The following is a 24792-nucleotide window of genomic DNA, read 5'->3' as shown; positions in this document are numbered from 1 at the left end:
AGACGCTCTTGTACCGCAACTGAATGCCAAAGAGAAAGATGTTGTGTTGGTAAAAGCCTTCCTCAAGGGAACACACTGCATAATGCAAAGATCTAACAAGGATCAGAAACTTGCACATGGAACTTCAGCACAATACTGGAGAAGAATAAAACAATGAGGATAAACCTAAAGATTTGAACTTTCTTATTAGCTGGTTCAACTTGAAGAGATTTAGGACAGGTCACAGCTCTCAGGTTCTGAAATCAGCAAACACTTTAATGAAATTGCTTTCTCTGGAGTCTGCAATGGCTACAGCACCTCTCCTTAACACCAAGCAGTGTTTCTCTCTCATTAGCAGAGTGTGGTGAGAAGCTGCCCCAAGAGACACAGCACTACACACAACAGCACAACCAATGTTTAGAATTCATCCCTCTGCAACAATATCAAAGCACATAGAAGAGGGGCATTAAAGTTTCCAAAAGCTGAAGGGAAACTGGTACATGACACAGCTTGGTCTGAGATTCCTTGAGCAGCCTTCCATACTCAATGGGAAGAATGATACTCAAAAGCTTTCCGAGTTCTCCTTCTGTTCCTTCTCCTTTGCCCCAATAATGTCACGTAGGGATGTAGGAATGGAGTACAAATGCAACTGTCATTCAAGCTGCATACATGAACCAGGTATTATAGGGAATAAAGATCCTGAAATCATTGTGGGTCCTCGTTTTGGTCTGTGCTCTCACAGGCATACTGACATAACAGCAAAGAGGTGTGGAAACAGTAATGAATCTTCCATGGGATGACCATCCTCTGCTCAGCAGCCCAAACTGGTGCTGCCTTGAAATATTCCCCGTTTAACACAACAGCCTGTTCTACCAGCAAAGCACCCCAGCACAACTCTGTATCTGCTGGCTAAAACACTGATAAGAGACATGCACACATAACGTGTGCACACACATCAATGAAGACCAGATCTGAGTGTTTTTCAGAAAAAGGAGATACTTGAAAGGCAGTTTGTTTTGTTAAAAATGAGCTAGGACATAAAACATGTAGGGTTGTTTAATGCCCTTTGCTTAACGTTTTCCCTTTAGTTAATTATTTTTGTTCCATTATTATAGTTATAGCTAATTAGACTCCTAGAGCTTTAAAGAATTCCCAAGAGGAAGAGATCTGACTATTGCAAAAAATTCTGCTGTTGGGAATTGACAGTCTCAAGGTACTGGTGGCACATACTGCAAGTGAGCAAGGGTCTTTTTGTGGGGCTGTGACCTGAGAAACATCCTAAAAACCTCAGAAAGAAAACCTTTTCAAAAGGCAATGAGCAGCCTTATGTGGGCTACCTAATGCTACCTGTTTATTCAAGATTGTGTGAAGTGAGGACTTCTTTTATGGCTTTTGTTTGTTTGAGGATTTCAGCTTCATCAGACATAGTCACTGCCAGGAAAAGAGCCGAGTTTCTGACATGTCAGATTTCTTGTTGACTACATGCAAGGTCAAAAGAAATTTCAAGCCCCTTTGCTGATCCTGTGAACCAAGGATACCGCATTTTAGAAAATAAAGTTTTGGTACGGTTTACATCATCATACAATGTATTTGAAGAGAGAAGTAGAAAGCAAAATCTTAAATTATTTTAAGTAGCTTTTCCAATAACAGAATCTATTACAATTCAACAGTTAGAAAACATTTAAACAAGTTTGGAATTAAAACAAAACCAGACTAGACTCGGCTCTCAATGAAACTGCAAAGTATTCCCACAGGTGAGTAATTTTTTTCCCTGTATACCTCCATGGATACCTGGGTATCTCATGACTCTGTAAGAAGAAAAATGAAATAGCACACTAATAGGCCCCTAGAGACAAACAAAACAAAAGCACCACTCACCACTCCCGCTCTGCCCCCACCCCCGCAAAAAGCAAACCTCAAAACCCCAAAACAACAACAAAACAACCCTAAGCAGTTTTGCAAAGTTTCTTCAAATGCATTTTTCTTAAGGCACAATGTGTTCCAAACAGAGCCATTGGACAATATTACTACAGGCTTCCTACTGGCTTTTGAAATCCATAAAGCAACTTCTTGAATTCTACTTAGCATGGCTAATATAGATATCAACAGACTAACCTTCCTCTAGATTTTTATGGGTTTTGGGAATTAATTTAAAAATATTTTTGTAAGACACCTTGGCTTACCTAAGATGACTACATCATGCTTCCATACCATCACACAACTGCTACTCTCTTAAAAGTAGATCAAAGTTTCCAAAGCAAAACCAGAGTCATAGGCCCTCTGCCAATTCCAAATGCACATTAAGAACTTGCCAAAACATTTTTTTCAGATTTGAATTTCTTCTTACAAACTTATTTACTCACAATAGCAGCATTATGCTTTCCCTCACCTTTTATTTTATACGCCAAGATGTTCTCTGTTTAGCAAGCAGCCTTATATTACTATTGTATCACATCCATATAAATGGCACATCACCCCACAATGCTCATCTCAGATCAGAATTAGCACAGAATCTGTAGAAGGGAGCTCACGAATACTCTAAGTTGTTGGGAGCTTATGCCTGCCTGTGCTGTCCAGTTCTGCTTCCAAACCCCTCACTTGTTAGAGCTTCCTGAAGATCAATCTTTTTATCAACCCCAAGAGAGCTGGCAATACTTTATCCCTGGATCCACATGTCAAGGACTCCAAATGTAGAAGAAAAATAATTCTTTGCAGACCTGCAAAGAGAGTCAAGACTCCCTGCTCCACTTGATCTCATAAAATTGTGTCGTAGGTTGAGGTAGGTGATATCTTGACTGTAGAAGAGGTGTTCAGGTAGTTCCTCAAGGCTGTAGCATGAAAGATCAACCATGCTAAGTCGCATAGACACAACCTGAAAAGGAGGAGAAAGAGCTGCAGCTCTGCAATGATTTTTCTCTGGAAGTCTAATGGAAGGCCAAAGAATGCAAAGGTGAAAGTAGCAAACAATTTACAAAAACATGAAAGAACTCCTTGTATCCATCAGGTGGAGTATCCATACTGTGGACTATGAGTCTATGCCATTTGCTACACCCCTGACAGGGATACCAACCTGGACTCACACAAAGCCCTTCTCTGTATGTGCACAGGGCACTGCCTAAAGTCTAGGCTGTAAGAGAGCCAACCTAATGGAGAAAAACAGATCTTAGGCTGAGGAAACTCTTGAGAAAGGATGATCTCAAGTGCCTTCCAAAGGTGCAAGTAGCAACAGGAAGCAGTTGATTTTCCAGTTCAGTTATTTGAGGTTTACAGAACCTCTGCCTAGCTGCTTCTTCTGTACTTCTACCTACTTCTTTTTTTTGTTAGTTTGTTGAGGATATAAAATTTGAAACATAACCTGTTACGAAAAGCCTTAATAAATTATGGTTTTGCAACACTTCATAAAGTCTTTGCAAATACCAGATCTCCTTTCATTAAGTATGTTTTATTTCAAGGTCTTTGATGCTTCATTTGACATTTTATGACCTGCTTTAATCTGACCTTATTTCATAGTTCATTTATAGATATATTACAAAATATATATACACCCATTTATACATGGGTTATATATACAACCATATCTATGAGGCAAAAGTGTGGTTCAGCATTAAGCTATCACCATCTAATCACACTCTAATCTGAAATAAAGCAGGTCAGTGTGTTCTGATGCACACATCCCCTGCTGACCTATGATCTCTGTGACTCAAATCTAGCAGGGCAACCCTGTGAATGCACTTCAGGCAGGTTCAAGTATGGCAACAAGTGCAATTTGTAGGTTTCTGTGGCTGTAAAGTCAGCCAGTCCCTGGGGTTTGCTGTCGTGACCTGTCATGAAGTTACTCTCACAGGTGCAGCAGGGGTTAAAACAACACAGAACTACTGCTGGACATTGTTGCACAGGTAGAAGAGAAGAAAAGGCTAAAAGAAAAATCTCTGTAGTCCAGAGCACAAAGGAAATCAAGAAAGCTGGAAAGTGTCCTAGGTACTTTCTCCAACATCCTAGCTTCACCTCTGCCTGCAGACCAAGTCTGCATCTGAAAACCCTTCCTATCCCTCCACCCATGGCCCGAAGCACAGTGTCCCCAGGGCCTCACCGTGGACGCCCTCCGGTGCCACCGCTGGCACTCTGCCAGCGAGTCAAAGGAAACGTGGTACGTCTGAGCCTGTGCTCCAGCCGAGGTGAAAGCAAGGGTGTACTGCCGACGTTTCATCTCTTCCACCTGCAAAGGGAGAATTGACAACAGTCTGCCTAAGCTCCAGCAGCTACAACCGACCTGGAGTCTAGGGTGAGGTATTAATGGCCACCAGTAATATTACATTTTGCTGAAAACACAGCTGTAAAGTCACTGGAGAAAAGCTCAGAAGTAAATCCTGCTTAACACCTTTCTGATGTAGATCCAAGAAGTAATAATTTCCAGGGTGTCCATTCACAACGCTGGCTAGTAATGTGAAAGCAGAAGTAGTGTCTCTTCATTTTAGTAGCCTTCAGACTACTACTTAAGCAAAGCAAATAGAAAAGGGCTGTGTGTGTTAACACTGTTACAAAAGCCTACATTAGCCTCTTGTGGACGATTCCCAACATTACAATCCCTTCTTCCTTCCCAAGCTACAGAGAGCTAACCAAAAAAAGCCTTACCTTCCCTCCAATGAGAGGCAAGATGTGCATCTTGCCTGCATGGCTGTCCTTCACCGAGGACACAATGAGGCACGTGCCACAGAGAGTGACTGAGCGCTCTGCCCACTTGTGCAGCTGGGTCTTTCCTTTGCGGACGTTATAGACTCCAGAGAGGAGAATGCGATCCAACTGTTCCACCTGACACGGCTTTTCTGAAGAAAAAAGGAGTCATTAGCATTTACTTTCCGTACATTCTTTGTTCTCATCTGAGTGTACAAATAACGACACAGATTTGACATGCAAAACCAGGTGTTGTTAAGAACAGGTAGACAAGTTGCACTTTAAAAATAAAAAAGCCTCATGCAGAGAACAAGTAACCTCCTCAGTCAGCGCAGGAACAGCTGAGCAGCACCATCACGTGCCTCCCAAGCAATGTTAGAATGGTTGCCATGCAGTGTGTTTTTAATCTACAGATAATTACAGACCTTAGCAAACCTATATGCCTGACAAATATCCTTCATTCAGATGCAACAGAAAAGCTCTTTCAAACTCTCATTAAATCAGCTAAAGTCACAGAAACCATCAAATAAGTGGCTTCTACTGGGCTTTCAGGGAAGGCCTGGAAAATCAGCTACAGAAGGAAGTTCTTTCCCTGACGATGACTGTTTTGGTTTTGCCTGGGATATAATTCATTTTCTTCCTAGCAGACAGTGGAGGGCTGTGTTCTGGATTCCATGTGAGAATAGTGTTGATAACACCCTGCTGTTTGGGTTGTTGCTCAGCAGTGCTCACCCCAAGTCAAGGACTTTTCAGTGTCCCATTCTCTGCAGCGAGCAGGTGCACAAGAAGATGGAAGGAAGCACGGCTGGGACAGCTGATCCAAACTGGCAAAAGGGGTATTCCACACCATAGAAGATCATGCCCACTTGTACAAACTGGAAGAAGTGGGCCAGAAGGGCCAATCACTGCTCAGAGAGGGGCACTGGTCAGCGTGTGATGAGCAATTGTATTGTGCATCACTTGTGTTTGATTCCTCTCTCTTTGTTATTTCCTTTTTCATTACAATTATTGTTATTATTTTACTTTATTTCAATTATTAAACTGTTCTCGGCCCACAGGTTTTATCTTTTTCCAATTCTCCTTCCCATTCCATGGGGGAAGCAGTGTGTGGGGTGAGCAGCTGCATGGTGCTTAGTGGCCACCTGGTGTTAAACCACAACAGTCCTTTTTTGTGCCATATGTGGGGCACAAATGGTAGAGACAGACAGACCTGACCAGACTGTGCTAAAACAAATTTGCTATAAGCATTTATTGTATTGGTTTAATAGTGGTTGGTCACAATGTTGATTTATTTGCTCTGTTTTGTGGCACTTATGTACCACCTTACCTGCTGTAAGGGCTGGGTTAAGGTTATCGTGTTGTACCTTGTCATCTGGTCTGTGTGCTCAGCACAGCCCTCACCTCTTGTGCTCTGGTGCCATATAGTGGAAAATACCAACAATGACACTGTCTGCCTTTTCTTCTTGGAGAGCCTGCCTAGGAAGCAGACCCTTCCCACATTCTCCTTTTCTCCACCAGGCTAATTACAACAGCATTTGGGAATTTTGAATATCCTTGGGAAGCTGAAACCAGTGTGGTCCTACTGCTAGGAACTATGAATGTGGTTCAGGTCTTGTTTAGGGTGAAGCAACTATTTGCAGCTACTCTAAGCCATGACAAGCACTGTGGCTGCTCAGATCTGACTGGAGGTTGCTGCCGAGTGCTGCCACAATGGACATGCTGGAACTCCAAAAGGAAGTGGAGCCAAAGGCAGCCCAGCAGTGTCACAGCTGATATTACTAATGCATTCTTCTCCATCCCTTTGACAGCAGAGTGCAGTTTGCTTTCACCTGGAGGGATGTCCAGTACACTTGGCATCAACTGCCCCAGGGGCAGAAATACAGCCCCACCATCTGCCATGGCCTGATCCCGACTGCACTGGAACAGGGGGAAGCTCCAGAACACCTGCAATACATGGCTGATATCATCGCGTGGGGCAACACAGCAGAAGAGGTTTTTGAGAAAGGGAAGAAAATAGTCCAAATCCTTCTGAAAGTTGGTTTTGCCATAAAACAAAGGTCAGGGGACCTGCACAGAAGATCCATTTTTTTAGGAATAAAATGGCAAGATGGCTGTCATCGGATTACAGTGGATATGATTAACAAGATAATAGCAATGGCTCCACCAACTAACAAGCAAGAAACACAAGGTTTTTTAGGCACTGTGGGATTTTGGAGAATGTATATTCTGGATTACAGTCTGATTGTCAGCCCTCTCCATCAAGTGACCTGGAAGAAGAATGATTTCAAATGGCCCTAAGCAACAACAAGCCTTTGAACACATCAAGCAGGAGACTGTTCAAGCAGTAGCCCTCGGGCCATTTGTTCATGCAGCCTTGGGCCAGTCCAAACAGGACAAGATATAAAACATGAGCTTTACTGTGCAAATGGGAAGAATGGCCCTACCTAGAGCCTCTGGCACAAAGCACCAGACACACTCAAGCTCAACCCTTCAGCTTCTGGAGTCAGGGATAGAGGATTTGAAGTCCACTATAACTGAAAAAGAGATACTGGCAGCATAGTGAGGCCCAGCTGCTCCTGGCACCTCTCTGGGGTGCTGGGCTGGATGTTCAAAAGGAGGGTCTCCTCTATGCATCATGCAACTGATGCTACACGGAGTAAGCGGGTCACATGGATCATACAAGCTCAAATAAGGAACCTCAGTCATCCAGGAATCTTGGAAGTGATCATGGACTGGCCAGAAGGCAAAGATTTCCAAATGTCCCCACAGGAGGAGGTGATACATGCTGAAGAGGCCCCACTGTATTAAAGACCAGAAAGTGAGAAGCAATATGCCTTGATCACTGTTGCTCAGCAGTGCCTACCCCAAGCCAAGGACCTTTTAATGTCTCCCAGATGCTTTTCAAGATTCTGTCCACTGTTTATGCTCTCTTACTGATTAGGAATATTTTCCAAATAGTCACTTAATCAAACACTTTAAAGAACAGGAATAAGCCTGACCTGACAGAGCAATGAGTTTGAAGTGTTAAGAATCTCCTCATATAAATTTTTTATTCATTTTTTCCTAAATAATCCCTAAGACAGATGCTGGCAACTGATACTTTGTTTTACTTAGGAAAGGATACTTTTTCTTTCAGAAGTTGCTGCTGACATGCTGCTTCTCTCTCCAACTGTCCTACAAGTGTCCTGATATCCAGAAACAGCATGAAGCTGCAGGGATTCATATTCCAGTACTCTCCTCCCCTAAAGTCAGACAGAGGAACTGAGCAGCCAACACACATGTCAGACAATGACAAAAAAATCTCATTAGACGGGCTGGAAAAATATTCTCACTGTCGGTTATACATGCCCCACTTCCAGACACAAACCATACTCCAAACATTTATTAGGAGCAAAAAGTTAACTACCAACTAAAGCTGTTATACTGTTTCTCAGTTAGACAGCAGATCTTCAGCTTGCCAAATCTAAAGCGTTGTCTTGATGCCCATACCTGGCTGAATTTAGCTGGAACATTTAGTTGTTTATTTGCAACAGTTGTTTTGTTTCAGGGACATGAAGTGTGGCAGATGTCCTTCATTAGTGAGAAACTGTAAGCATCCACAGAAAAAACTGCTTTGATTTCACCAAGCTGAAAGACTAGCCCCAGACTTGTAAGAAAACAGGATTATGGGACCACAAGTGGTGTCCTACTGACTGCGACAGCAGCACTGTTCCAAGCCTTACTAAGCAGCTACACCAATCCTCTGGTTTCCCTATCTGCTCCAAAACCACAACACCTATGTCCTAGAGCAGGGCCAGGGGAGGCCATGGAAACAGTCAGGTGGCTGGAGCACCTCTCCTATGGAGACAAACTGAGAGAGTTGGGGTTGTTCAGCCCGGAGAAGAGAAAGCTCTGGGAAGAAAGAAACAAGAAAGGCATAGGAAGACTTTTTACCAAGGCCTGTAGTGACAGAACAAGGGGCAACAGTTCTAACCTGAAAGAGGGCAGATTTACATTGGACATAAGGAAGAAATGTTTTACAGTAAGGCCCTGGCACAGGTGCCCAGAGAAGCTGTGGCTGCCCCATCCCTGGAAGTGCTCAAGGCCAGGCTGGATGGGGCTTGGACCAACCTGGGATAGTGAAAAGTGTCCCTGCCTATGGCAGGGGGTGGAACTGGGTGATCTTTAAGGCCCCTTCCAACTCAACCCAGAGTCTGTGATGCCATGATTCTAAGTAGTGTTTCTCTGGGGAAAATCCATACTTCCTCCCTTATGTTTTCAGCTGTAGGCTTTGCAAAATTATTGTATCATCCTCCATAGCTTTCCCTCTAATTCCTCTGCTAACTTTGAGAATCACTTTGTCAGCATTTGCTTTTACTTTCTTAAAACAGGTCTCCTGAATACTCTTCAACCCTTGTATTTCTTCCTTCACAGCCTCTTTCTAAGCAGGAGCAGCCTCCCACGCTGACTGAAACTACTCAATTTCATTTTCTACCTACTTGCTTCCATGAAGTTGAGTCACTGTTCCTGAATCCTCAGCAGTTCCTGCCTGACATAGCCAAAATAAATTGCTCATTTTTTCTTCAAAAGCTCTCCATAGCCCTAGGCTTTATGCCTTTCCTCCTTCCAGCTGAAGTAACTTCTGACTCCCTCTTCCTTGCCCCATAAATTCACACTACTCATCATACTTCTTTCCATCTGTTATACTGTTTTGTGCATATATATCTATATCTATATATATTTGCATATATACAGCATATACACTGTTTTGCCTGTTCTGCACACAGCTCCCAGACCGAAAGGGTTTGTCTCAGATAACAGAGTGAGGAAGCTGATTTCTCATGAATGCATTTTTTGACACTGAACAAACAAATGATGGCTAGCAGCTTAGTCTGGCTGCCCAGATCCATGAAGCAAGAAAAATTTTCCATTAAAAGCGCTTTTTTTTTTTCTGAAATGCAAAAAAATACACAAGCGAAGTATTTAAAAGTAAGGAAATAATTCCTTTATTAGCTTTCCTCTCCCTTATTTCTTTTATATTTCATCTTAACTTCAGTGAATTCCCTTTTTGACTGCTAGCACCATAGACCACAGGCCTCTGACTCTGTGGCTCCTTGTGCACACTGTGTCCTGAGTAAACCAATTCAGCAGCCACTTTCCCAAGTCTGGCTTCAGCAATCCAATGCCCTGGGTTCCTGATGGCAGCCTGCATTATTATTAACCAGCTGGCACCTTCGCTCTCTAGTTACAGGCTGTGGAGGTATTTGACCAGGACCTTCCTGACATTTTTTGTAAATACAATCTCCAGGCACATCTAGACCAAACTGCAGTATGTTTCTGATCCCACTGGGAGCTACAAACCATCAGCTGCAACACCAGAAACTAAAGACAACAGAGCAATCCCATGGACCTATCTTCATATCAAGTCACAGACAGAAACAAAAAACTACAGAACTGTGAGTTTTTTCTATTAATCTTGGAAATGTTTTATTTTAAGAAATGCTTACTGGTACTTTGGGTGCTTGATGCAGCCCTCTATAAAGGCAGTAGGCCGATGACTAAGGCTTCAGCTGAGTTCCAGCTCACAGTTACAGCTACAGGAACAGTGACAGTGTGCACACACAATTTCTTACCACTGTAAAAGCGAATCATACAGCTGAGATCAGAGTTTGCTGCCTCTTCCTGCATTCTGAGAGGATCATCAAAACCCAACCCAGCCAAGTAGTCATACACAATCTGAAGGGGTTTTTCTGTGGGCTCCAGCCTCCTGTCAAAACATACAAGAAAATAGTTTGAGAACACAAAAAAAGATTAAACAAGTCTCAATGCAGCAAAGGTGTGAGGAATAGTGACACTCTGGCTGTTCTGCTCCTCTGAAAAGGTCTTGCAAGCATGCACCCTTGGGGCTGTGCTCCCTGCTTGGCAAGCAGCACTTAAGAACTGTAGCACTTGTGATTACATTGCAGAAGAGAAACAGAGAAGAAAAGCAATAGGCATAAGCCACACAATCCATGGTGAGCATTTCCATTCCACGATTTAAGGAGCACCAGGAGGAAACAATGACAAGACACAAAACCAGAAATACTGCGCAAAAAGCAGATGCCAAATAATTAAAAACCCCTACGTACAATGACTCAAAGATATAAAAGAACTCTTAAATTTTTCTTCCAAATGCAGCTGGGAACAAAGCATATGAAGAATCCTCCTGAAGAATAAGTTCTAAAAAGAAAGAAAAAAAGAAATTTCCTACTCTCTTCAGCTCTCACCAGTGCAAGAGTCTCATATTTTGGCAAATTAACTCAACCAGTACATTTAAAAAGGACTTTTTAGGACTACAGAAGATTGCAGGAAGGATTCAGTGACTAACTTGAATAAATGTCAATAAGAAAAGTTCTCTTGAACCATCAGGTTTAGTATACTCAGAACAGAAAAGATGTTTTCTGATCCTCTCTTCTCACTTCTTCCAGAGAACCTGAATTGTTATTTTCTGCAATAAAAACAACTGAGTTTCTCACTAAATTAGAAGTTTTACTTTAGGGAAAAAAATACCAGTGTAAAAGATTAAGCACTGAAAACATTAGATAGGAATTAAAATAAACTGTTATAATGGTCAACTCATTATCCACCATTAAAAATCTCCATTTTTAATCTGAAAGTGCCTAGCTTCAGATTACAGTCACTGGACCTCAACTGTCACCTATTCTTTAAGCAGACATTTATAAATCATGTCATTAACTATTCAAACTTCCTCTTCAAGATGAGGCTCAACGTGCTTTTAAAATTTTTCTTGCAGTAGGGTGGGTCTACTTTGATTAAAAAGGATTTTTACCACCCAACTGTTTTTAGTTTATCCCCACTCTGTCAGCACCAGTAAGTAGGACTGGTCCCTGTATCCACGCACTGCAGAGAGGTATTGGTTCTGCTCAACAGCTTTTATAATCCTGGATCAGACCTACTCTTGACTGTTTGGCACATTCACTCATATCCCTTCAATCCACGAGTCCTCCTGAACCACAGTTTTGGCAAGTTACAGCATCCTTCCTCTCCTCTGCAGAATTTAGTACTCTTGTCTTTTACATAAATAAACCCAATGTTTTCCAGGGAATACTCCATGCTAAACCATTTACATCAGCCTGCTGCACTGACTTCTCAGTACCCATCACTCCCTCCATCCATGCCCTCCTGAGCATGACCTTTTTTTTAGCCACAGGTTATTAACAAAACAACTGAACAGTGCAAATTTATCTTTCTTCTTTCAAACACACATTAACTCCTCATCCAAACCAGGATGCTTACACTGAATAACAGTTTCCAGTTTGTAAGGTATCAGTCAACGAGTTTTACTGTTTTGTGCACTGCTTTTCTCCCCATGACATCAGAACACAGAATCTCAGGACACTTTAGGTTGGAAGGGACATTTAAAGGTCATCTATTCCAACCTCCCACCATGGACAGGGACATCTTCAACTCAACCAGGTTGCTCAGAGCCCTGTCCAACATCTCACTGCAACAAATGACTAATGCCTTTGGCAACTGAGCTTGAAATTTCAAAGCATCAAGATCAAGCTTGTTTGGTAGGACCTGTTTTCCACTAAACTTTGTTGACTTGCATAACATTGTTTATACTGCGTGTCTGAACGTGAAATATTTTACTGCTGTATGTACCAAACCCTTCCGCTTCCTCTCACCTCTTTTCAAGAACAAAAATATTTCTGATTCTTTTTAATGACTCTATCAGAATATTTACACTGTTACTGACAGCTTTACAAATGTCATCTCATAATTAAGGCAGGACCAATTTCATAAAACATGCACCATTTACATGTACCTAGTCCTCCAGGCTTCCTTTGTAGTCAACAGGATGCATCTCAAAAAGATGTAAAATGACCTCAGGTATTTCAAGGAGATACATTGCAACTCTTTCACTTCACACATCTCTGGATCACTCTCAAAGTTCTGGTGCAAAACAACAAAGTTTCTAGCCTGAAAAGGCAATGTAGTTGATATGCAGCTGACCCAGAAAACCAGTTCTTACTGCTCAATGCTTGCTAAGCCTGCTTAGGGCAACTTTGCTCCCTGCTTTTGTTTTACACAGAAATACATCTACTTGCTAGCCAGAAGGCTCTATGTGAAATAACCCCCTTCCTCTCGCTTCAGAAATTGTCTCTTGGAGCTTCTATTCACTAATAAGCTGATGTCAGCTAAGATGGAGTTCTTGTACAATCAGTATGAAAAGGTGATGTATTAAATGTTGTTTCTTTCCCTGGATGTAGGACAAGAGATTGGTTCAAAAGAGCGTAATGCCATCAATTCTTTTTTCTTTGCTGAGATTTCAGGCTCTCAGCCTTTAGAACTGCCTGTTAAAATTTACAAGCTCAGAGCCAAGCACTTCTACAAATATGTAACTGAGGTTTATGTTATCACTTAATTTTTCTTTTTTTTTTGCTACAGAAACACAACAGCAAACATTCAAAAGAGCTTTTTGAGGTAACCTTGGAAATGACAAACCTATGTATCTGCCTCCTTTAACAGGCAAGAAACTGGAATAAATAATAACTGCATCAAACACTGCTGCCTTCCAGTACAGTATACCCAATGTATTCTATACCTTTCTGCACAGAATACAAGAAGAATATGAGAGATTTGACTGGATCTCCAAATACCTTGCCCAAGTTTCCCTTGGCTAACCCTAGATTCCTATTCTTCTGCTATTAAAGCCTTATGCTTGCCAGAAAACAGCTTTTCCAGCATGTGACCTGTGGCTCAGGAACGATAAATGCTTGAGTGTCACTCACAAAAAGAACACGTCGAGTAGTCTGCATCTAGACTTCCCAGGGAAAAAAACCAAACAAACACTCAAACTTTACTATTTGGTCACTGAATGGACTGAGGCTTTTGTGAGTACACACTGAACAATATATCTGCATATCAGAATTCAGGAAGAACAGTAATGCAGTGGAGGGAAAAGTGCTTTTCGTACAACACAAATTAAGTCACAGTTGTACAGGTTGCTAAATGCTCACCTGAGGTACTGTGGCTCATCCTCCTGAAAGAGCTGGATACTCTATCCCATCACACTTGCCCCTTCTGGAGATGAGATCTGCTTTTTTTATTTTTTATTCTTCTCATCTTACACTTCAGCTAGAATTAACGCTGCAAAGTTTCAAAATGCTAATTTGAAAACCTCTTAATTTTCTTTCTTGTCCACATAAATCACACTGATATGCTCTTTGAAGACAAACACAATGCCCTTAGTTTTATTTCTTTTTTATGAAAGCCATATACAAAAGGAACATTGTCAGCAATCCTCTACAAATGTACCTCTCATGCCATACCACTCATTCCTGTCTGAAAACCAACCAAAAGAGCAGCTCGTGCTATTGCACCAACCAGGCTTGCTGGTCAATGGTTGCAGGACAAAAACCTTGCCAAAGTCTTCTGAATTCTGGAAGCTGTCTGTAAAACACCACAAGTTGGTCAAAGCTCACTACCTGGCAAGGGAGTTTTGAGCTTACAGAAAAATCTCAACCCAAAAAGTGGCAGGAGGCAATGACTGGCCACTCTGCTTGGGGTTGGGTGTTTCAGACACAGTGGGAAGGGTGTTTGACTCCCTGCTGGCACTGGCCGTGTGCTGGACCTGTGACCAGCCCAGGTGTCCCACTGACGACACACACAAGTCCCATACAGGGCTCTGGAAATAAAGCCACAAACAAAACAGCTCATTGCCTACAGACCATGCTCACACCAGGAAAGGGAGCAGGTCACTGAATGCTTTTGGAGACATTCTGGAGACCTGGCAGAATGGATTATTGGTCCAAATTCTCATCAAGAGCCATGTGTTTTGCTAAAAAATATTTGAGCAGGCCAGCAAAGGGAAAACCACATGGAATGGCAGTTTCTGTACCGAATTTCTTCACTAACTTGATCAAGGCTGACAGGTTCTGGAAGTAATAGTCAAATTGAGATAGAAAAATATGTTTTCCTTTTGAGAGAAAGCAATGTGGTGTGAAACCCAAACTGGCACGAGATCACATTAGAACTGTACACATTCATCCTGTACCCAGCGCAGTTGACTCTGAATGCTGGCACACACAGGAACACCCGGCTGTCACAGCAGCACAAACAGCCCATGGCAGCCACAGTACTATCACACATCAGGGACTGGACACTTCACTGCTCAGAGCCTCTCTGCTGAGCCCAGGTGCAAAGGCTTAGGAGACAGAAAAGCCAACAAGAAGTAGCAACAGTTTCACAACTCCTGTAGCACCTGTAGCTCTCCATAAGCAACGGCCAAGTTTTCAAATCTTTGCAGTTTAAGTTTTTGTTGTGAAGGGTGTCCAGACTAAAGAATGTATCTGTGCTATTCTTGTTTAACCTCCCCTCTGCAGGAAGGTATGTTTTCTGGATATGAAGGGATGGAAACATAAGAAAAGATTCTAGCTAGCAGAAAGCTAAAGATCCTCGAGGTGCATTGTGGAGAAGAAAAAGTTTTGACAGAAACTGACTTGAATTCCCAAAATTGAAGCAGAAACAAGGGGTGATCACAAGGACACTGCTGAATATTTAGTGTGAATACACAAAAAAGGTTTTGCTATTCTTCCATCCAGCTTTCAGACTCCCAAGTCAGGTGCCAAATCAACCTTTGCCACACTCAGCTTCAGAAAGAAAGTCACCTCCTGACATTAAAAGGGTGAAGAATTCAGAAGGTGTTTGGGGGACACATGCACTTACAGTAAGATACGATCAGATGCTTAATAGAGTAATTGATATTTGTGAATACATTATTAAAGTAATCAGCAAGCTTTGTTCAAGGAAGGAATTATCTCAACAGAGCATGGGGATCTCAAGCACTCTGTCATCTTCCTGTGGACACGCACGCAGGTACCATTCAGGCCTGCTTCCTGTTACTAACACAAGTGCTACTGAAGCAATACTGGTAACTCCCATTTTCCTACCAAGAACAACCCCAGTGGGAAGTAATTCAAGGATGTCTTCTGTGGCAAACACATTCTGAGGATTACAAGGAATACACACCCCTTAATGAAGAACTCTTCACAAAATTTATGACAAATCTTGACCAAGTTCTAGAGAGACATCAAGTGGCAAAAAGAGTGGGAAGCAGTAATTTATAGCTCAGTACTCTCTTTCAAAACAATGGCAACAGATCCAATTTGCTAATCCAGCACAAAGCCTGCCACAGATCAAAGACAGGCACAGCTAGGTAGCATGTGAAAACAGAGACCAAAAAGAATTCGAACACAAAAGCCATTTCAAGAGTCAAAAATGTCAAAAAGTGCCTCTCTGAACACATCTATAAGCTTTACCTAAGCTTTTTCATGATCTGCAGTAATGGGTCTGCTCTTCCTTCTAAATGCTGGAAAATCTGCTCATTCTTAGGGTGCAAAACAAGCCAACTTCCTTACGAATTCTTCAACCAACAAACAGAGGTTTTCAGCTGCCTCAATGGCTATGTTCAAGTGTCCATCTGTCCTCATACAGTGTTTCTAAATAATTCATCCCTGGTTCCAACAACCCTGACTGGACATGGCAAATAGGTCTAAATAGCCTTCACATAAGGACCCCACAACAATTATCTGTCCCTGAGAACAGGGGTGACAATTTTATAACTGAATCTTAAGTCAAGAAGAATCAGTGCAAAGTCTAAAACCTAACAAAATGAATGGGAGTTTCTAAACTAGGAGTCCATAACACACCCACAGGACAAAGTTCATGCACATCAAACTCTGAGCTGTCTATTTTCAGCCTAAATCAATTTCAGGCATAAAACATATAATCTGATGCTTAAGCCTTCTTTATATAACCCTTGCTACACTTCCTGTCTGCCTTTAATTATTTACCTGGCAACTCTTCCTAGTAAAAAAATTACTAATACATAAATATTACATGACAAAACTGTGAAAGCACCTTACATGTTTTGCTGACTCGGAATAACTGTTTACAGCCTCTTAAATAGCTCAGGTTATCTGGACACTAAAACGCCCATAACACAGAACATAACAAAGGGATATATGAACAGGAGCCTCTACCTAGAAAACGAGGACATAGTTCTGGCTGGTGCACCAGCCAAACCCTCCCAGTTAAACACTTAACTAAGAGTTGTGTAAAGGGCACATCACCTGCAATTCATTTTTATGAATTGCATGACTCAAGGCTGTACCTGCCCTGCCACCTGTCACCTCTGCCTGTTCCCTACCTGCCCTGCCAACAGGCGCAGGCACACAGTGAACGGAGCCCCGCAAACCCTTACTAAACCTTTCTCAGTCAGATTTATCCCTTCTCAGCCCTCACCTGACCAGGTCTCCATGAAGCTGCAAAAAGAGGTTTTTCCTCCCTTCTCCATTACAGATCTCCGACGCTGGGGTGTCCACCGTGCACAGGACCAGGCGCAAGTCCGAGGGAGCCGCAGCTGCAGAGTCTCTTCCATAAACATACACGCAGCCCCGTCCGACGTCCCCTTTCAGCCAGGCCCTCTCACGGGACCCAACCCGGCTCCTGCTCAGGCAGCTCCTGCTGCCGGCGCGTTTCGCGTTCCTCTGCAAGGCAGCCAAGACCCGAGAGCGTCAGCACCGCCTCCGGCCGCGGCCCCGCCGCACAGGCCGCACCGCCGGGAGCCCCGCGCCGGGCACGGGAAGACCCCGGCCCCGCCCGGCCGCCCCGCCAAGGTCGCGGCGGGAAGCGCCCCCGGCGCCCCGCGGCCGACCAACCCCCACCCCGCCGGAGGCCCCGGCCCCCTCCTCACCTTCAGCACCCGGATGCCGCCGCGGGGCCCGGCCCGGCCCCCTCGTGCGCCGCCCGGCACCGCCGCCTCGTCCTCCTCGGGCTCCTGCGCCTCCCTGGGCCCGGGCCCCGGCCCCGGCCCGGCCTCCCCCATCCCGGCCGGACCCACACCCCGGGCGGCGGCGGCGGCCCCGCCCCGGAAGCGCGCGGGGCGGGCGGCCCAGGCCCCGCCCCCGGGTGGCGGCGGCAGCTCCCGGGCCCCGCTGTCCCCTCCCGGGCCGGGCCCCGCTGTCCCCTCCCGGGCCGGGCCCCGCTGTCCCCTCCCGGGCCGGGCCCCGCTGTCCCCTCCCGGGCCGGGCCCCGCGGTCCTTCCCCCGTCCCGGGCGCTGTGTCCGTGCCTCCCACCGGCGCCAGGTGCCTTGAGAGAAGCGCTCGCCGGCCGGCCGGGTACGGGGCAAAGCTCACCTGAGCGCAGCAAACACACCCGTCACTGCCCGCCCTCCGCTTACCTCCAGCGTCTGTCACCACCAGCTGCCACGGCTGGAGGAACACAGCTCGACAGCCGAACATCGCCTTCCTCCTGGTGCCCTGCAGGTCCACCACGTAAGCTCTGCCACTCTTAACTAGTGGCTGCTACTAATGATATAATTATCTACTAACGACATCATCACCGCGGTGCAGTTTGGAAGAATCTGATTAATGCTTTAGGGCACCTACTGCTCATGCCCCAACAGCATCAAGCACACTAACAACAAAAGCCTCCCATCTTCCCCACAGTGCAATTACGTGCTAGAAGAGACTTGAAAAGTTATCTAATGAAATGTGACTGTGACTAGAAAACACAAGGCAGAGCCTCCCCGCAGACACAGATGCTGCTCTGACACAGAGATGATGGTGATCCTTGTCCCAGAGGCACACGGAGTACCAAAGGGCCTTTTAAGTAGCAATGGAATCATGACCAATACCCACAGCACACTGCAAATACCGGTGAAAAATATTCTTCGTGTTCAGATCCCACACACATTTCTAGCACCTGGACAAGCATTGCTGCTAGTAACTAACTAACACACTCTCTCTCCAGGTGCTATTCTGAACTGCCCAAGCGTTTTGCAATTGTCCTCTCATTTTGCTCTCCAAAATTTCCCATAAAGGTTTTCAAAATCTCCCTTTTTTTTTTTTTTGCATCATCTGAACTTGCCATGGCCAAACATTAAGAATCAAAATATCCTATCCAGCTGTACTTGCAGAAAGCAACAAGGCACAGTTTTAAATCATTGAATATTGACTCATTTTATTAGTCACTTCATAATTTGTTTCAACCAAAAGACAATACACACAGCAGAAGTCTAATGCATCCCATGTAAATGTTTACATCCGTTAAGCTCCTCATTCACCTACGACTCAGCATTTACTTAAATTTTTCACATCTCAAAAATAGGTCTCCAGAATTTCAAGTGCCACCAGGCTCCCTGCTCAAATGGCATGTTCTTACTTCAAATTTGGTTGGGTTTGTTGGGGGGTTGTATTTTCATGGGGTTTTTTGTTTGCTAATTTTTTTCTCTATACTGTCAAAGAGGTGGAATTGGGGCTCTATGCAAAATTTAAATTACAACATCAGGAAAGAAAAAGAAATATACAGGAATAGAGTGAAAGTTCAGAGGGAAGTAGTCCAGCAGCTCCTTCCCTCACAGCCTCCAAGTAGAAAATGAACACATAAAAGTGCACCAGCATCATTGCTGCCGCAGCTCACAGCTGGGACCAGCCTCAGGGAAGGCACTGGCACCTTTCCCAGCTGTTTCAGCATCTTCCAAGTTATAGATCCAAGGTACTGTAAAGGTGGCAGTCCCCTCACTGCTATTGCTTCAATAAGTTGTTCAAGGCCATATTTTGTCCCATCAAAACCTGGATAAAGTCGACTTTAGGACCTTCCCATGTCTCCTCCCCCTTCAGGCCCAATATGGCCACTATTGTTTCTGTCATTTTTTGACTCAAAATACATTCACTTGAAAAAAACAGACATTCAATATCTCCCAGCTCCAGTCTTCCATGTAGGTTAGTAAGATTAGCCATGAAGTCTGTATCTTGCTGCCTTTATATTCCCCTTACAGTGAAGCAAGTAAAACGTTGACCAGGCCTGTAAGAATTGTTGCATTCAGCTGGTGGGAAGAGGACTCAGTCTGGGAGTGCCTCAGACGTGTGAGTACTCTCCAGAGGGAAACCTCAGCAGCAGCACAGAGCTTGAGGAGCACACAGGGGTCAAGGAGCAAGCAGCGTTATCTGGGACTGCGGGTACGGGAAGGTGGGAAGCCTGGCCTTCCTTCTGGCAGAATGTCAGCGCCCATCCCTTAGTGAGGAGGGGAGAGAGCTCCAAGGACAAGCGGAATGTTTGGCTGCTACAAAAGAGTTCTTCATAGCCAAGGGATGGCTTCCTGCAAAACACATCTCGGGTACACATGCCACCTCCTCCAGCCCCCATGTGACAAAGTGCCCATTTCCCCAAGCACAGACACGGTGCAAGGGGTGGTTGAAGGAGCCAAGAACACAGAAGGAATTCATCCTACAAGCTTACCAGAGACCAACAGCAAAACCCAGCTGCTCTAGGGACAGAACACAAGCATGACAAGAGGGACAAGATACACTGTTCCCAACTCTGCTGCAACAAACTCGCCAGGTGACAGACCATTTCCTTCTTCCTTCCCATCTAATCTCCCGCACCAGTGCTCTTTCCCAGCAAAACCAAAGGGAGAGCAAGGTGTGTGGCTTTCAGTACAAGTGACCATGTACAATTCTGTGAAGAGAACAGGAGAGCTTATAAGGAGCTCAGGAACCAAGGCAAAGACTTTCCATTAGTGTTCTCTCTGGGACGCCCTCAAAGCTCACTGAAGTACAAACTTAACATGGTCAGTTTTCAACACTGAGTTTGAGCTAGTGGGGTGATGAATAGCCAGAACTGCAGTGAAAGCAACAAAGTTAAATGCTCAGCACCAGAAATGTACCTTAATTCAGCCATTTCCTGCTAGACTGCCTGTTTCATAATGCTTCTAGATAGAAGCACAGGATCTATCCCACCACTGATAGCCAAGGCATGACCCTACCACAACCCAAAGTTACTTTTAAGGAAATCATACATTATTCTTCTAGATTTTATAACCCCATGCTGATGCCAGTTCTAATAGAATAAAGCTCTTTGCTAATCCAAAGGCCCAAACCTGTTTAATCAGTAAGGTAGTAAAAAAGGCCTCTGAGAGAAGACAAACTTACTCCACTAACACATGACTGGCACTTATGTCAGTGACAGTCAGTCCTACCTTATATTACTTAATGCAGTTAAAACCAAAGCAGACTGAACAACCTTTAGTGTCCTCCTGTTCCCAATTCAATGGCAGAATAGGTCTTCAATTTTTCCAAAATACACTGTGTACCACTCTTGCAACACTTTTGGCAAGGTCTGGAGCCCAGTATTAGCACTTCTGCGGACACAAAAAGCTGTGTCTAAGTTTGCCATGAGAGCACTCAACGATCACTGTCCGGAAAGCCCTAAAACAGAACTGCAGCAGACACACCCTACCTTCAGCTTACCAGCACACTCATAGATGAAGATCTAAGATGTATCCTCCCCTCTTCCTCCCTGAAGAGCACTGAATATCTGAACAGTTTGTCACACTGTGCTTTATGTCCTACGCATGGCCTCTGAAAGACCGCCCTGAACTGCACCACCAGCAGTTCCACAGGAACATCCTGAACACAGCTTTCCATGAGCTCACAGGGGTACTGTACCTCACCTCTTTGGATCCAAATACTCAAACAACTGGCTTCCGTTCAAAACACAGTAAAATTACTTTCAGTCTGAACCTGAACTGGCACATTACTCTCCTGAAAGGGGAGCAAGGAGTAAACTACAAGGATCAATTAAGTAACAAAATGGGAAAGGTCTCTTTAAACCGCATGGTCTTTATTTCAGTGCCAATATTACAGATACAACACAAATATCCCAGTCAGAAGTAACTCAAATGGAACCCAGGGGGTCTACAACAGGCTCTGGAAATTAAATTGGGGAGAAGGTCTGGAATAACCAGGAAGAGCAACTTTGCAGCATAGTCTCTGATGACTCTCCCAGCAGGAGCAGAGCCCTTGCCCAAAGACTGATCTACAAAACTGAATGTGTCTTTTCTACCCATAAACCACAACTAACAGGGTGAAAGACTTTGAAACCGTCTGTGGTAGGAAATCAGCTGCTCCTTGGATCCCTACGTTTCTCATATCTCGCTACACTTTCTGGGGAAGCTACAGAAGACTCTGTGGATCTGCATGGCTGTAGCTACTGATAGAAAGAAAGAAAATTCAAGTGTAAGGTCTTCATTTCCAAGTACAGCACCAAACGCAATTTTACCAGCTCTTGCCAGCACCTCTTTTCCTGCACTGTCCCAGGTTTGCAGATGAACTCCCAAGGCCTCACTTGCTCTTTGTATGCCATCACATAACTAAGAGGTGGGTGTATACAATAATGCACTGAGAAGGTCATAAGAAGCCTCCAGCCCCTTCAGACCTATGGGATACAAGAAGAAAGAGGCAAGGCAGCCTGACATTCCCCAAGTCCCCATCTGAGTCCCAGATGAAAATGCCTGAAGAAATCCAGCTAGAAATGAATGATGACACGCCTTGCCCATCCCAGGGAAAAAAGACAGCAGAAAGAAGGGGCAACTGCTCAGAGAGAAGAAAGTTTCCCTGCTAGAAATTCCAGACTTCTCTTCCAACCAGGCTGTGTTTCTTTTTGAGGGGCCAGGGGAAGGCGGGGGAAGGGGAGAAGGGAATGTTGCTTCTGGCTGTGAATGCATGTGTGAGGGAGTGCACAGTAGCGTCCACAAGCCACCAGCCTCATCAGCGGAGGAGAGGAGATTAGTCTTAACAGATATGCTTCAAAGTCAGCAATCACTTCAGGAAAATTCCTCCTCATCAGCAGGTCTCATCTGTTCCCCATGCCCATGGTGCAGTTTGGGGGATTGCCAAGGATCACAACCTTCTTCCCAGAGTTCTTTTGATTGGGTGGGATGAGAATAAGAATGGTGCCAGAGCCTCACTGCCAAGACTGAGGGGGGAAGTTGTTGACTTCTGCTAGATCCTGCATTGCTGAGCCCTTGTGATTATACGTCAACTTGATCCGCATACGTAGTTGTTGCTACAAGAGAAAAGGGGGAAACAAACACACACACAAAACAAATTCAGGTCTTCCTTAAAGGTCAGCGAATCCCACAACATTCATTTCCCCTCCCTTAGCCCATGAATACTCAACACAGACCTTTCCTGACTGCAAGAGCTTGCTGGAAGGATGTGCAGGGTGAGCCATGCCACTGCAGATAAATGCTCAATCTGGTAGAACATTGATTGGTCACTAGTTGTCAGATCAGGTACGAGCTCTTAGAAAAGCTATAGCACAGCTTCTACCTACATCTCTCTGCACTGGCCCTGCTCTTGCAAGCACTGAGGTCCTTAAATACAAAAGTAACTTAAAATTCCAGTTAACAATAGAAGAAAGCAGGAGGCAGGTCCGTACTCCACTGCTCTGCACTTGGGCTTGGAGGGAAAGATGGCATTTCCCAAACTGGCTGTCCACTCAACACAGCAGTCTGGAAACTTCAAGTACTGTACAGCTCAGCAGCACTGTGAAGGAAATAGCCTATGAAAGACTGGAAACAAGAGCCTCCAAGCCTTCTGCTGGGAGTAAATGATGGAATAGCTCAGAAGCTGCTTTACGCTGTCATTTGGCTGTCACCCAGATACTAAGTGGCCCTAAAACACAGCATGCTCCAGTCAAGTTCCCTATTCTCCTCACTCTCAAAAAACCCTAAGAAGAAAAGCAAAAAGTCAACCATTTCTGTCTCTTTTCTCCATACCTACACATAAATATGCAAAAGGGATAGCAGAGGGAGGAAAGGAGGACAAGGACTGCTCCAACCAGATTCAGGATAAAGAAGTTATGTTTTATCACTAATAGATCAACATCATCAGTGTCATTTTTTTGTTTATTTGGTGTTGTTTTGGAAAACTTGCCATCAGTTTCAATTCAGTTTCAATGGACACTATTTTGCACTTCTGTACTCTGAAGTGTTCCTGGGAGCTGTGGTGTTCCAACAAGGAAACATGCCACTACCCAGCTGTATTCCACCTTGGGGGTACCACCTGAGGGGGCTATATTGTGACTTCTGGCACATCACAGGAAAACTCCTAAATCCTCCAAAGTTCAGAAAATAACTTTCACGGTGATCTTTGAAAGGTGCTCTGTGGCACCACAGAGAAACTCCTACCAGATGTATACAAGACAGAGAATAATTAGTCTTGTGGTTGAATATAGGCAGAGGTGAGCAGACTACATGGAAATAAGGGGAGATGCATGGAATCCACAAAAGCTATGCACTAGAAGACAGCCATTCACTGAAATCTTGGGCTGAAATTTGTGATTGTGTTCTCACTTGCACTTCAGTCTAGCAGCAATACTTTACATCTAGAGCAGTACGTAAGTATTAACTTGCAAAGAACATGATATACTTCTATGAAAAACGTCAGATGTTTTAAGTTCTTAGAGTCGTTTAAGATCTCAAGGTTGTCCCTCAAAAGAAGAAACACGTGCTCTCAATTTTATTTTTCTTTCTGATGACATCTGAGCACTTGCAAAGCCTCTTAAGGAGGACATCCCTCCCTCCCCTCAAATCTGTTATATTCCAGTCTTGAAGCCTGTCTCTGAAGGCTATAAAACAAATGGAATTATGATTACATCACACCTAAAGATTCTTTCAATCAACTGTTTAAAACTACGCTCATCACATTAAAAACAAATGACACCACTTGAGAAAACAGACAATTTTGTTAAGAAAATGTATCAAGCTACTTTTTGTGTAGCAAACATTTCAAGTAATGTTGCTGCAGATAGCAAGAACAAATGTTGAATATCTTCACATGGCAAGATGCTTGCTTTCCAGACACCACTTTTACCACCCATATAAATACTAGGCTGAGCTCCTCTGGAAAGGTCACCTGAAAACTTCACAACCACTCCAATGTAAGACTTGAATGAATTCAAGATAGCAAAGCTGTGAATCTGTTTTAGCAGTATAACCAAATAGAAGGCCAGAACCTCCTTTTTTTTCCCCAAAACTCTATTTTTCATAACCTTTTCCTAACCCTAACCAAAATGACCATCATGAAAAACACATCATTCACTACCATCACTCCCTACCTCTCATCACAGATGAATCCCTAACTGACTGCCACTAAATGAACAATTCCAAGACAGTATCTTTAATAATTCTTCTTGGAATCACTCACCTTCTGTGGATTCAGGACTTTAATGACCTGTGTGATGGTCCCCGAGTTAAATGCAGGGATGACACTGCTGCTGGGAGACAGGAGCTGCAGCTGGAATGTCTGAAG

The 24792-nt window shown here is 44.1% G+C and overlaps 2 protein-coding genes and 1 long non-coding RNA gene across 4 annotated transcripts in view; 1 reads left to right on the top strand and 2 right to left on the bottom strand.

Moving 5' to 3' along the window:
• The window catches only part of PHLPP2 (PH domain and leucine rich repeat protein phosphatase 2), a 34714-nt gene extending 17161 nt beyond the window's left edge, over window positions 1-17553 (bottom strand). Inside the window, exons 1-6 of the mRNA XM_064670466.1 lie at window positions 17390-17553; window positions 16939-17183; window positions 10263-10396; window positions 4612-4802; window positions 4070-4195; window positions 2697-2851 (exon numbers count right to left, since the gene is read on the bottom strand). Of these exons, the coding sequence (XP_064526536.1) occupies window positions 2697-2851; window positions 4070-4195; window positions 4612-4802; window positions 10263-10396; window positions 16939-17183; window positions 17390-17521 (983 nt within the window). The 5' untranslated portion in view covers window positions 17522-17553. The remainder of the gene's footprint in view (window positions 1-2696; window positions 2852-4069; window positions 4196-4611; window positions 4803-10262; window positions 10397-16938; window positions 17184-17389) is intronic.
• Window positions 17503-24792, top strand: part of LOC135421789 (uncharacterized) — a 29927-nt gene continuing 22637 nt past the window's right edge. Inside the window, exon 1 of the long non-coding RNA XR_010434190.1 lies at window positions 17503-17970. This is a non-coding gene — a long non-coding RNA (uncharacterized LOC135421789). The remainder of the gene's footprint in view (window positions 17971-24792) is intronic.
• The window catches only part of AP1G1 (adaptor related protein complex 1 subunit gamma 1), a 31298-nt gene continuing 25137 nt past the window's right edge, over window positions 18632-24792 (bottom strand). For both annotated transcript variants that reach the window (XM_064670473.1, XM_064670472.1), the window contains exons 21-22: window positions 24688-24786; window positions 18632-22543 (exon numbers count right to left, since the gene is read on the bottom strand). In XM_064670473.1, coding sequence (XP_064526543.1) covers window positions 24699-24786 — 88 coding nt within the window. In that variant the 3' untranslated portion in view covers window positions 18632-22543; window positions 24688-24698. The remainder of the gene's footprint in view (window positions 22544-24687; window positions 24787-24792) is intronic.

The sequence above is a fragment of the Pseudopipra pipra genome, chromosome 14 (assembly GCF_036250125.1).
Source record: "Pseudopipra pipra isolate bDixPip1 chromosome 14, bDixPip1.hap1, whole genome shotgun sequence".
NCBI classification, from domain to species: domain Eukaryota; kingdom Metazoa; phylum Chordata; class Aves; order Passeriformes; family Pipridae; genus Pseudopipra; species Pseudopipra pipra.
This window is presented reverse-complemented; position numbering and strand designations above follow the sequence as displayed.